This window comes from Carcharhinus amblyrhynchos, unplaced genomic scaffold, assembly GCF_965287045.1.
Source record: "Carcharhinus amblyrhynchos unplaced genomic scaffold, sCarAmb.v2.hapA chromosome_216, whole genome shotgun sequence".
Taxonomy (NCBI): Eukaryota; Metazoa; Chordata; class Chondrichthyes; order Carcharhiniformes; family Carcharhinidae; genus Carcharhinus; species Carcharhinus amblyrhynchos.
This window is the reverse complement of record NW_027649956.1, coordinates 24,194-36,770: the sequence shown is the minus strand read 5'-3', so window position 1 is coordinate 36,770 and position 12,577 is coordinate 24,194. Positions and strand designations below refer to the sequence as shown.

At 43.1% G+C, this 12,577-nt stretch overlaps 1 protein-coding gene across 2 annotated transcripts in view; it reads right to left on the bottom strand.

Moving 5' to 3' along the window:
* Positions 1–12,577, bottom strand: part of LOC145338882 (NACHT, LRR and PYD domains-containing protein 3-like) — a 56,855-nt gene that overhangs the window by 25,666 nt on the left and 18,612 nt on the right. For both annotated transcript variants that reach the window (XM_080183286.1, XM_080183287.1), the window contains exons 4-6: positions 7,620–7,791; positions 7,451–7,516; positions 3,784–5,521 (exon numbers count right to left, since the gene is read on the bottom strand). In XM_080183286.1, coding sequence (XP_080039412.1) covers positions 3,784–5,521; positions 7,451–7,516; positions 7,620–7,791 — 1,976 coding nt within the window. The remainder of the gene's footprint in view (positions 1–3,783; positions 5,522–7,450; positions 7,517–7,619; positions 7,792–12,577) is intronic.

Sequence of the window (12,577 nt, the reverse complement as noted above, 5' to 3'; positions counted from 1 at the left end):
TAGCTGGGTCTATTTTTGTGTCAGAAACTTAGCACCAGTGGTGAACTGATTTAAGTTACAATACCTTACCCAAGTTGATCTTTCTCTACACCCTAGCTATGACTGTAACACTACATTCTGGACTCTTTCCTTTCCTTCTCTTTGTACGGTAAGCTTGGGCACTAATAAATGTGACAATAATAAATCAAATCATATCAAACCCTTTCTGTTGAATGGAAAAGGCAACAGTCAGCATTGAAAAATGATGAACAATTCACTCTCACTGGTTTGCCTACTGGGGGAATCCACTTTTACACCTCTCAAAATATATATTTTGTTTAATTGTCCATGGGATATGGGTGTCGATGGCGAGACCAGCATTTATTTCCCACTGCTAATGGCCCCTACAGGAGGAGATGCCCATATCCTGTGAACAAGAAAGTAATTTTAAACATGTCCCACATTCTGGTCTCATTTTCTGATCATCAGAATTACCCTCCTGAATCTCACTGACCCTGCTACGTTTCCGGAAATTCAAATCATTTCTGCTGTTACAGAAATCCAGGATTTTATGAGAATTGTAGATTTTACGGAGAGTTAAATGGTAAAGGTGTGAGAGTGGATCCCTCTTAGTGCCTCTTAACTATTGACATTGTATCATCTATCTCAGTTTGTTGGAGTGGATGAAGGGAGGGCCAGGAGCCAATAACCACAACCTAAAAGAGTGGGTCTATCTAATTTAGTCAAGTCTGTGGCTCCAGCCTGGAGCAGTCCTGTTAAACTTAGCTGATTGTCAGAGGGTCAGTTAATCATTTAACTACTCTGAGGCGGCCCACACTGAGTTCAAAAGGGAAATGGTGAATCTAATAGTGACATAGAGGAAAACTAAATCCATTGGTTGGTAAACAAAACATGCTGTTTGCCACTGGCTTTATATTGCTGTGAATTGGAGGAAGCAACAGAAAGGGTCAGTGACGGTTCTGCTGTTGATGTGGTGTACACGGATATTCAAAAATCATCTGATGCAGTGACACAACAGACTTGTGGCATAAGCTCATTAAATAAATGGGAAAGTATTAATGTGGATACAAAATTGGATGAATAAAGAGTAATGGATATTTTCCAGGCTGGAGGATGTCTGTAGTGGAGAACCCTAGCGGTCAGTATTGGGATTCCTGCTTTTCCCTGATATATATGAATGATCTCGGTGTTTACAGTCTTGAGGAAAATTTCAAAATTTGTTGATTACAGAAATTTTTTGAGGCATCAGAAACTGTGAGGAGGGGAGCTTGGGACTGAAAAACAGACCATGGTGGAGTGTACAGATAGGTGGCAGATTAAGTTCAATGCAGAAACGTGAGAGGTGAGACTTTCAGGAAACATGCGCATGAGGAAGCAATATAAGATAATCGGTAGAATTGTTAACGGATTGCAGGATCAGAGGGACTGGACGTATATGTACATCGATCATTGCTGTTAGCAGGGTAAGTGTAGGTAGCAGTTAATAAAGAATACAGCATCTTGGGCTTTACTGTTATGAAATAGTTTATGTTTGTGGGTATCAGATAATAATCCCTGAGTTTAAGTTTAATTTGTGTTTCTGTGCTTGTGAGCTCAGAAAGGACCAAAACTTTAATTTCACTTCATGTTTAACAAAGCTGCCTGCCTGGTTTCACTTTAAACTGTCCCTGCATTTTAATTTAAGGGTTACAATACTGTAAGAGTTATAGAGGTTAAGAAAATGGTTGTTTATATTCAGAGACCCACAGTGAATGATAGAAACACTGAGTTTCATTTGTAACCAGTTAACCCAGTAAACAAGAGGGTGTTCACAGAGGCTGCCAGTAGAGGCAGGGCAATGCAGGGATTCAGAAAGCAGAACCCAAAAGATAAATCACCATCAGAAACCAAGAAGGAAAAGAGGAGTGTCAGGAAGATAGAAGTCAAAGTGACAATAAAACCTGAATCTGAACAAGCTACTGCTCCCAAAGTTAAAGAGAGGAGCAGAGAGAGGCTCCCAGTTACAGACAGAGCTGCTAAATGTGGACATGGTAAAGTTTGCTCACGAGTATCCAAACACCCGATATCATCCTAAAGTTGGTGACACCTTCATACAGCCAAGAGGAGCTGTGTACTGCTGGCCTGGCTGAGTATGGAGGAATACTGAAAGGAAACATTGAAATATTGGAGGGGGATCCTTGGTGAAGGCATCTGAGAGGAAGTGTTGATTGGGGAAGGATTCCAAAGGCTGTTTTTCCCCTGGAGTGGAGTTTCTAGAGCAGAAGGAAGAGTCCCAGTGAGATGAGTTTTCTCACATTGTCACAAACATCTGGGGGGGATTTGAAGAAGAATCCACTGCAGTTACTTTGGGCGGCATCTGTCACTTGGTTTCAGAGATGGGGTAGCTGACCACGGGTGGCTTGTTGGTTTACACTGACTGTGTACTTACTGAGAACATTAAAGCATAAGATCTATTCTGTAACTCGTGTCATCCTTACAGATCTGCAGACATCTGTGAAGTTAGATGGGTGAAGTAGTGGGGCACTGTAGTTTTTTCTTAACAAAGGTTTTAGTCTTTTGTTAAAAGTTAATCAACTGCCTTGTTATTCTGTTCATCTCCATTTCTAAATAATAAATAAAAGTCACGATTTACTAAGCCGGAGTTCTGCTCTTAGACCTGACTGTCCAGAAATCAGCTGGGATCATAACATTGTCAATAGGGGCATCGAGTACAAGAGCAAGGAGGCTGTACCAAATCTGAAAAAAGATCTCACTGCACAGTGTCATACTTTAGGAAGGCTTAGAACACATTGGAGAGAGTGCTGAAGATGTTTACAAGATTGGCTACAAGGATGTGAAACTTAAGTCACGAGGATCGATTGGAGAGGTTGTTCTCCTCGGAAGGAAGAATGCTAAGAGGAGATTTGAAATGTTCAAAATAGTGATGGTGCTGGACAGAGCAGGTAGCAAATCAACATTTGCTGTTTGGACAAGGACCAACAACACGATTTAAATTGATTTGCAAAAGATGCAAATACAGTGTGAAAAAAACTATTTTTAAACACAGTGAGTGGTTCAGGTTTTATGAGGCTGCAGTGAAAGAGAAAAATGGTGGGCTGCTGTAACCGAACAGGGAGGTTTTTACATAACTGCCCACTGTAAAGTTTAATACAAGACTGAACTTCCACTTCAACCCTGACTGATGTCACCGGTGATCACATGAATTATAAAGGGACACTGTCCGATATAACACACACCAACTATAATACATGAGAGGCAGCGTATAGAAAAATAATCCTGATAATAATGAGCTACAAACTGTAAGCTGTACTGAACACAGAAACAATTTTTTTCTAGCATCATCTATAATCAGATGGTTTTTGTTGGGAGAGTGAAATATTTATTTTTAAATTTTGTAGGGAGGCCTTTACACCTCTAATTATTTAAAATGTATCCCAATAATGCTTTCATTCACTCAAGGAATGTGATCATCGCTGGTTTTGCCAACATTTATTGCCCATGCCTATTTGCCTACGAGAATCTGCCTTCTTGAAATGATGTAGTTTTATCAGAGAATCACAGATTTATTACAGGTTCAGAATGAGGCCAATCGGCCCATCATGTCTGCAGCTGCTCTGAAATGAACATTATTACTTTACACCATTCTCCCACACTTTCTCTGTGACCATTGGACATTGTTTCTCTCTCGACTTCCTCAACTGAACGTGCCTCTGTTTTATTAGAACAAAGGAAATGGTTTTTCAACAATGAAAATATTTGCTATGAGACCAAACAAACAGTTACCTCAACTCCTGACACTTGTGCAGAACAGGTCCCAGCCGCTGGATCCCTTCACACTGAATGAAGCATCCCTGTAGATTGAGGTGTTTTATTGTATCACAGAGTCCAATGACATGAGACAGGACTGCACAGTCAATCGGGGTCAGTCCCAATCCGTTAAATGAAAGTGTTTTCACAGATCCCACTGTGTTCTCAGCCAGTGCTTTATTCTGAGACTCAAACAGGTAGTGGAATGTGTTCAGGAGGTTCCTTTTCCCAGTTTCAGTCTGTGTGTCTCCAATCTGCCCTTCAACCTTCTCCTTCACCCAGTCAATCACTCGGCAGGTTGTTTGATGAGGAAATTTACCCAGAAACTCCTCCAGGGGTCGAGCTGACTGTGGGGAGGAGAGACCAGCAACAAAACGGAGAAATATCTCAAATCGCCCATCTGCCTCGCTGTGGGCTTCACTGAGGAGTTTCCCGATATCCCCGGGATCTGGAGTCAGGAATTGTGTGAGTGCAGATACAAACTCTTGGATGGTGAGGTGTGGGAATGTGTAAACCACACTCTGGGCAGAATCATCTCTCTCTAAAAGCTCCATCAGGAACCCAGACAGGAACTGGGAAGGTTGTAGATTGTACTCAATCAAATCTGCATTTCCAAACACAATCTTCTTCTGGGAGACTCCTGTGTAGGCCATCTCACCAAGCTTCAGTAACACATCACGGGGGTTTTCAATCTCTCGGCCATGGTTTTTCAGAATGTTGTAAATATAGTAGGAATATAGTTGGGTGATGGTCTTGGGAACTTGCTGCTGTTTCCTGTCTCTCTGTGTAAAGAAGGGACCCAGTGACAGAGCTAGGATCCAGCAGTAGGAAGGGTTGTAGCACATGGTGTACAGGATCTCGTTCTCCTCCACGTGTTTGAAAACAGCTGCTGCCACCGTCTGATCTTCAAAAAACTTGTTGAAATATTCCTTCCGTTCATCACCAACAAATCCCAGGATTTCAGCCCAGACACTGATCTCAGCCTTTTCTAATAAATGTAATGCAGTGGGGCGGCTGGTCACTAGCACTGAACATCCTGGGAGCAGCTTGTGCTGTATTAAACTGTACACAATGTCAGACACTTCACACCAGCATTCAGGATCTGTGCACACGGACTGAGGTTCTGTATTTCTCCGATTGTCAGCAAAATCAATCGTGTCCTTGAATTCATCCAAACCATCGAATATAAACAGCAATCCCTCTGGGTTCTTCCAGACCTCTCCCAGAATATTCCCAAAGTAAGGATACTGATCCAATATCAGATTCCTCAGGTTTATTCTACAGTTAATAGTGTTCAAATCCCGGAATTTAAAACTGAAGACAAATTGAAAGTGTGGGTATATTTTCCCAGTGGCCCAGTCATAAACAATCTTTTGTACCATTGTTGTTTTTCCGATTCCCGGGACTCCGCTCACTGCTGCTGAATTCCCACATTTGGATTTTCTCTGGGAAAAGCTGCTCTGAAACAATTGATCATTTCGGATTTTTTCCAGTTCTTTCCGGAGATGTTTCTCTCTCCATTCTTCATGGTCTCGGCCTCTTGCCAGCAGTTCATGTTCGACAAGTCTCCGATCTCGAACATTGGAAATAACCGTTAGCTCAGCGTATCGATCAACCAGCTGGAAAATCTTAACCTTCTCCTTTATGAGGATAGTGTTCACTCTCAGAGTTTCAGTTTGTACCCGGAGTGTCTCCTTGTGTTTCTGTTGGAGATCTTCAATCAGAACAGAGAGAAAATGTTAGTTACATTAAGACACTGTCTTTGCTGATTTGAGGGATTTATTTTACAGTCAGTCAAGGTTTGAGTAGGATATAAAATTGAGTTATTGGAAACCTCATTTGACAATGATTAATTTCTACAAAGTTTCAGATCGTCATTTAATTCCAATATTTCTATAACATGTTGGGGGTGATTCTCCCAAACAGGAATCTAAATGTCGAATGTGTGTAAAAACTGGAGTAAATCATGCTGGACTTTTCAGCGGGAGTTTCAGAATGAATCTCCCACAATCTGTGCACAGCAGAGTGGACGAGTGTGAATCAGATGGAAGATCAGTGAATGGAGCCTATTCCGGTTGGAGAGACCGGCAGCATCGCGCTGAGTGGCCACTGTGTGTGCGATGTGTCAGCACAAAGATCGGCACATGCGTAGTGACCCCACACTGCCGGCGCCCTGGTCGTTAGGCCCATGAACACACCCAGGCCATCATTACCCTCCACCCCCACACAGTCCCGGCCCATCCCCCCACCCCAACATAGGTTTCACACCCCCCAGCAGGCTGGTCCCCTCTCCCCACCCTGATGGCCAGCCCCAATCGCTGTCCCTCCCTCCCTCTGTCACTCAGACAGAATGCAGAGTGGAAGCGGGACTCCCCACCCTCACTCCCACAGGCCAGATCCCCATTAGGTCCTGAACTCTTGGCACTGCTCAATACCCAGTAGACAGTGCCAAGGTGTCCTGGACATTAGGACTCTGCCCCTTTGGCAGTGCCAGGGGCCCAGGCTGGCAATGCCCAGGGTACCCCAGCCACCTCCACCCTCCTAGGGGCTTCGATGTCATCCCCTTCACTCCAGTGGGGTCTGTTTGCCAGCTCCCTACAAAATCCCGTTGGAGTGAACAACTCCTGACGTGAGGTGGTGACAGGGCGAGAGGCTAACGGGCCTGGAAATTTCAGTGCTGGGCTTGCTAGTGACTTTTAAGCAGATTCAAATGCACATTGTAATAATTTATACAGCTCCGCACTGATCTCTGGCACAGAGCTGACGGTGCCCCCTCTCGTGTCAGTATATCTTTATCTAGGAAGGAAACCAAATCTATACACAGTACTCCAGGTGTGAACCTACCAGCACCTGGTGCAGCTGCAACATAGCCTCCCTGTTTTTAAACTCCATCCATCTATCAATGAAGGACAAAATTACATTTGAGTTCTTGCACAGTGACACCCAGGTCCCTCTGCACAGCAGCTTGCTGCAATTTTTTACCATTTAAATAATAATCCATTTTACTGTTATTCCTACCAAAATGGGTGACGTCACATTTATCAATATTGTACTCCATTTGCCAGAGCCTCGCCCACTCACTTACACTATCTATATTACATTGTAGACTTTCATCAGCCTCTGCACACTTTTCTCTGCTACTCACCCTAGTGTCATCTGCCAATTTTGACATACACGCTACATTTGGTCTCCAACTCAAAATCATCAATGTAAATCATAAACAATTGCAGTCTCAACCCTGAGGCACACTAGTCATTGATCGCCAACCAGAAAAAAACACCCATTTACCCCCAATCTTTTCTTTCTGTTAGTTAGAACACCCAGACACACAGGAACTCTGTACTGAGATTCACACAGTACCGGGTTTCGACTGGGTGTGTACAAGACTTCAGAATTAATAGCAATTAACAGCTGGATTAAGTGAAAAGATGCATTAGTCACATAATTTTGGGAAAAAAACGAGAGATGATATGAATTGTAATTTGAAACTATGTATGGTTGAGTATTAATGATAAAACCGAATCATGCTCTACCCAATTTCCAGAGTCTTTAATTTTCACTATCCCAGATTTTCACAATCTCTTAAAAAATCATTCAGATTCTCAGAAGTGAAATAGTTTATTATCTCCATTTCCTCTCTTACCTTTCAGGTTACTGGGTAATTCAGATAAACCATGTGCGATGTCCATATAATCAAACGAATCAGCACCTGTTTAAATAAATGAACTTCCATGAAAACAGCTCTGTGTAATATTACAGTGATATCGGCAGTGTTTAAATGGGAAATTGAATTCACTGTGATTTTACCGTACCAAGTTCCTGTATTTCTTTCAGTATTTTATCCAGCTTTGGGACTCCGTGACGCATTCTCACAAAGGATTCCCACATCACCCTTCGAGCCCGAGATCCTTTTCCCATCACCAGACTGAGGAGAAGTTTGGAACTGTCTCTCCGGTTTCCCTTCTCCACGAGCTCAGTGACTTTCTATGAAGAATAATAATGAAGAATAATGAGACACAGAGTGAAAGATAAACACTGAGAATGAGAAGGAAAGGATCTGCTCAGTGATGGGATTTCCCAGTTGTTTTCAGCTCAGAAATCAGTCACTGGGCCGAGGACTGATCCATAATAAACACGGACTGAAAATTCTCCTGAAATTTCCTTCCAATCATTAACAATAAACAAATGTGAATCAACTGAACTAGAAATCATGTGATTAGTTGTCTGTCCTTCAGTGACCAACGCGATGGGATGGCACATTGACACAGTGGTTAGCGCTGCTGCTTCACAGCTCCAGGGACCTGTATTCGATTCCTGGCTTAGCTCACTGTCTGTGTGGAGTTTGCACATTCTCCTCATGTCTGTGTGGGTTTCCTCCAGATGCTCCGGTTTCCTCCCACAGTCTAAAGATGTGCAGGTTAGCTTGTTTGTGTGTCTGTTCTCCTGTAATGGAGACTAGCTAAGGATGTATCAAATGCCCATTATGGCTATCCATTATGATGTCCAGCAGTGGTAGGGAAATTACTGGACAGGAATCTTCAAAACAGGATTTATTCCCACTTGGAAATAAGTGGACGTACTTGTGAAGGGCAGGCCGTGTCTCACTAACTAGATCGAGTTTTTTGAGGAAGTGACGAAGATGATTGATGAGGATAGGGCATGTTGTCTCTATGGGCTTCAGTAAGGCCTTTGACAAGGTCCCTCATGGCAGACTGGTGCAGAAGGTGAAGATGCATGGGACCAGAGGTGAGCTGGCAAGGTGGATACAAAACTGGCTCAGTCAAAGACAGAGGATTAGCAGTGGGAGGGTACCTTTCTGAAAGGAGGGCTGTGACAACTGGCGGTAGTCAGAGATCAGTGCTGGGAACTTTGCCATATATATATATATATATAAAAATGATTTGGGGGAAAATGTAACTGGTTTGATTAGTAAGTTTGCTGACGAGACAAAGGTTGATGGATTTGTGGATAGCGATGAGGAACATCAGAGAATATAGCAGGATATAGATCGGTTGGAGACTTGGGCGGAGAGGTGGCGGATGGAGTTTAAATTGGACAAGTGTGAAGTAATGCGTTTTTGATGTCTAATACAGAAAGGAAATACACAGTAAATGGCAGAACCCTTCGGAGTATTGATAGGCAAAGGGATCTGAGTGCACAGTTACACAGGTCACTGAAAGTGGCAATGCAGATGGAGAAGGTAATCAAGGCAGCATACGGCACGCTGGCCTTCATCGCCTGGGGCACTGAGTTTAAAAATTGGCAAGTCATGTTATAGAACCTTAGCTGGAATATTGTGTTAAATTCTGGTCGCCACACTACCAGAAGGATATGGACTTTTGGAGAGGGTTCAGAAAAGATTTACCAGGGTGTTGCCTGGTGTGAAGGACATTAGCTATGAGGAAAGATTGGAGAAACTTTCTTCTCACTGGAGTGATGATCTGATAGAAGTTTACAAGATTATGAGGAGCATGAACTGAGTGGATCATCAGAAGCTTTTTTCCCCAGGGTGAAGAGTCAATTACTCGGGGGCACAGGTTTACGGTGCGAGGGGCAAGGTTTAAAGGAGATGTACAAGGCAGGTTTTTTAACAGAGGGTGGTGGGTACCTGGAACTCACTGCCGGGGAAGGTAGTGGAAGCAGATACGATGGTGACTTTAAGGGACATCTTGAGAAATACATGAATAGGATGGGAACGGAGGGATATGGTTCCCTGGAACCATAGACAGATTTAGTTAAGTCAGGCAGCATGGTCGGTGCAGGCTCGGAGGGTCGAAAGGCCTGTTCCTGTTTTTGTTCTTTGGGGTTAGCCATTTCCCAGTAATTCTATAATGATGAGGGCAGCCTTTGTTGTGGTGATGTGATTCCCTTGTATATCTCTGACTCTGGAAGAAGGAATAGCAGCATGGTACGGTCAGGTATTGGCCATGGTTTCTTCACTAGGCAGCACACGTTTTACCAATTCCTGTAATTTCACCTTGGCTGTGCCCTTTGGCAGTACTTGTAACAATTTATTGTCTGGCATCCGCAACTCTCTGGCATATGTTCCCCAACACTCTTAGGGTCATCACTGCCTTTCGTTGATGGTCTTTTAAAGTTCCGATCTCACAAAGGGTCCTTTAACACCTGGTTTACACAAGCCCTCCCTATTAAAGACTGTTTACACAATGACACTCTCCCCAGTTGGATGACTTTGCTGCCTGATGCCCCTTGTAGTTCCTGAGCACCTCGTCTGCTTTATTCTCACATTAGGTTATTGGAATTATTTGTTGTAAATCCAGACTGAGTTACACCAACAGCTTCTTTTGGTCTAGTTAGATTATTGATGCTGCAGACCAATCTATATCACCACTATTCATCTCGAGGCAGCAAGATTTCACAAATGTTCTGCTAATTTTCATCATCCAGACAGGAATTGGGTGACAGGTTCCCGACAGGTTTCTCAGCCACGTTGAAGTGGTATCTCTGGAGTATAACAGAGGGATTTGGGTCATGGAGGTTTTTCCCTCGGTCTACTAGTTCATCAATCGTTTAAGTCAGGAACATGCAGCAAGGTCAAACTTTTTAAATCATACTGAATGTCAGGGCCTCGCATGCTCTCAACAATATTACATTTGTTTTTCATCTCCTTCAATGTTGCTGACATGAAATTAGTAATGCATGCTCTCTGTACACTCTTATCATAGGGCTCAGGTTTCCCAAAAACAAACATATTTCCTTCTCATTACTGAAGCTACTTGACGAATGTAGTCGTCCACAGAGGCGAGTCCTCATCGCCAATGCAGTAAGCCTCCAAATCCACTTCCCCATCACCAGAAACCATTTATTGAAAATCAAAAGGAAGAGCCACAATCACGATTTACAGCAAGTCTGTATCCCAGAACCAGCAGTCCGGCTAAAGCCTCCGCTCAAACAGGAAGTTTGTACTTCAAAAAGCCAGCAGGAGATTTAATGACCATCTCCCATGTCCTTTCTGGCCATCATAACACTCATCTACACAACTCATTGAGCCAGGGTTAGGCCTCTGGTTTGATTATAATGGTGGAGTGATGGATGTGTGATGTTATTATCGAATAGATTGAGGTGATAAGCAATGCTGCACCTGATAATCTAGCACATTTCACAGGGACATAGCATCGCACAACACCACACCCACTCCTCAGTTTGAAGAAGGTTCTTCATCTCCAACACAGACAGTACACTGAGTCTTACCAACACTGTCATAAACAAGTGAATCTGCCACAAGTTCAGCCTGGATAGTTCAGTCAGTAATCGTGCTGCCAAGACATCCTTGATTGGAGAAATTAAGCTGTTTTGCCTCTTTTTCTAGACCATTTCAGAGGACAATGAGTAGTCAAACACATTTCTGTGTGTCTGGATCCACAAACAGGCCAGCTTGAGTCAGGACAGCAGGTTTCCTCAGCTAAAATCACAGCTAAGATGCCTGAAGATTGAAGGGTGGCAAATGTTGTGCCTTTGTTTAAGAAGGGTTGCAGGGAAAGAGCCTGGGAACTACAGGCCGGTGAACCTCACATCTGTAGTGAGTAAGCTGTTGGAAGGTACTTTGAGAGACAGGATCTACATACAGACATTTAGAGACGCAATGACTGATAGGGGACAGGCAGCATGGTTTTGTGAATGGAAAATCACGTCTCTCAAATTTGATTGAGTTTTTTGAAGGGGTAACCAAGAAGGTAGATGAGGGAAGTGCAGTTGATGTTGTCTACATGGACTTTAGTAAGGTCTTTGAAAAGGTATTGCATGGTAGGTTGCTGCATAACGTTAAATCTCATGGGATCCAGGGTGAGGTATCTAAATGGATCCAAAATTGGCTTGATGACAGAAGACAGAGGGTGGTTGTATTGGGTTGTTTTTCAAACTGGAAGCCTGTGACTAGTGATGTGCCTCAGGGATCAGTGCTGGGTGTACTGTTATGTGTCATTCATATTAATGATTTGGATGAGAATTTAGTCAGCATGGTTAGTAAGTTTGCAGATAGCATCAAGATTGGAGGCATGGCAGACAGTGAAGACAGTTATCTAGCATTGTAACAGCCAGTGGGCTGACAAATGGCAGATGGAGTTTAATTTAGATAAATGCAAGGTGATGCATTTTGGTAGATTGAACCAGGACAGGACTTAATCAGTTAATGATAGGGCATTGGTGAAAGTTACAGAACAAAGAGATCTAGAAGCACAAGTTCATAGCTCCTTGAAAGTGGACAGAGTGGTGAAGAAGGCATTCAGCATGCTTGGTTTCATTAGTCAGAACATTGAATACAGGAGTTGGGATGTCTTCAAGTTGTACAAGACATTGATAAGGCCACACTTGGAATAACGTATCCAGTTCTAGTCACCCTATTATAGGAAGTATATTATTAAACTAGAAAGAATGCAGAAAATATTTACTAGGACGCTACTTGGACTTGATGGATCGGGTTGTAAGGAGCTGCTGGATAGGCTGGGAGTTTTTTTTCCTCTGGAGCATAGAAGGCTGAGAGGTGATCTTATAGAGGTCTATAAAATAATGAGGGGCACAGATCAGCGAGATAGTCAACATCATTTCCAAAAGGTAGAGGAGATTAAACTAGAGCGCATAGTTTAAGGTGAGAGGGGAGAGATACAAAGGGGTCCAGAGGATGGTGTGTGTCTGGAACAAGCTTCCAGAGGCAGTAGTAGAGGTGGGTACAACTTTGTATTTTAAAAGTCATTGGGAGTTACACGAGATGGGTATGGAGGGATATGGGACAAACAAGGGCAATTGGAACTAG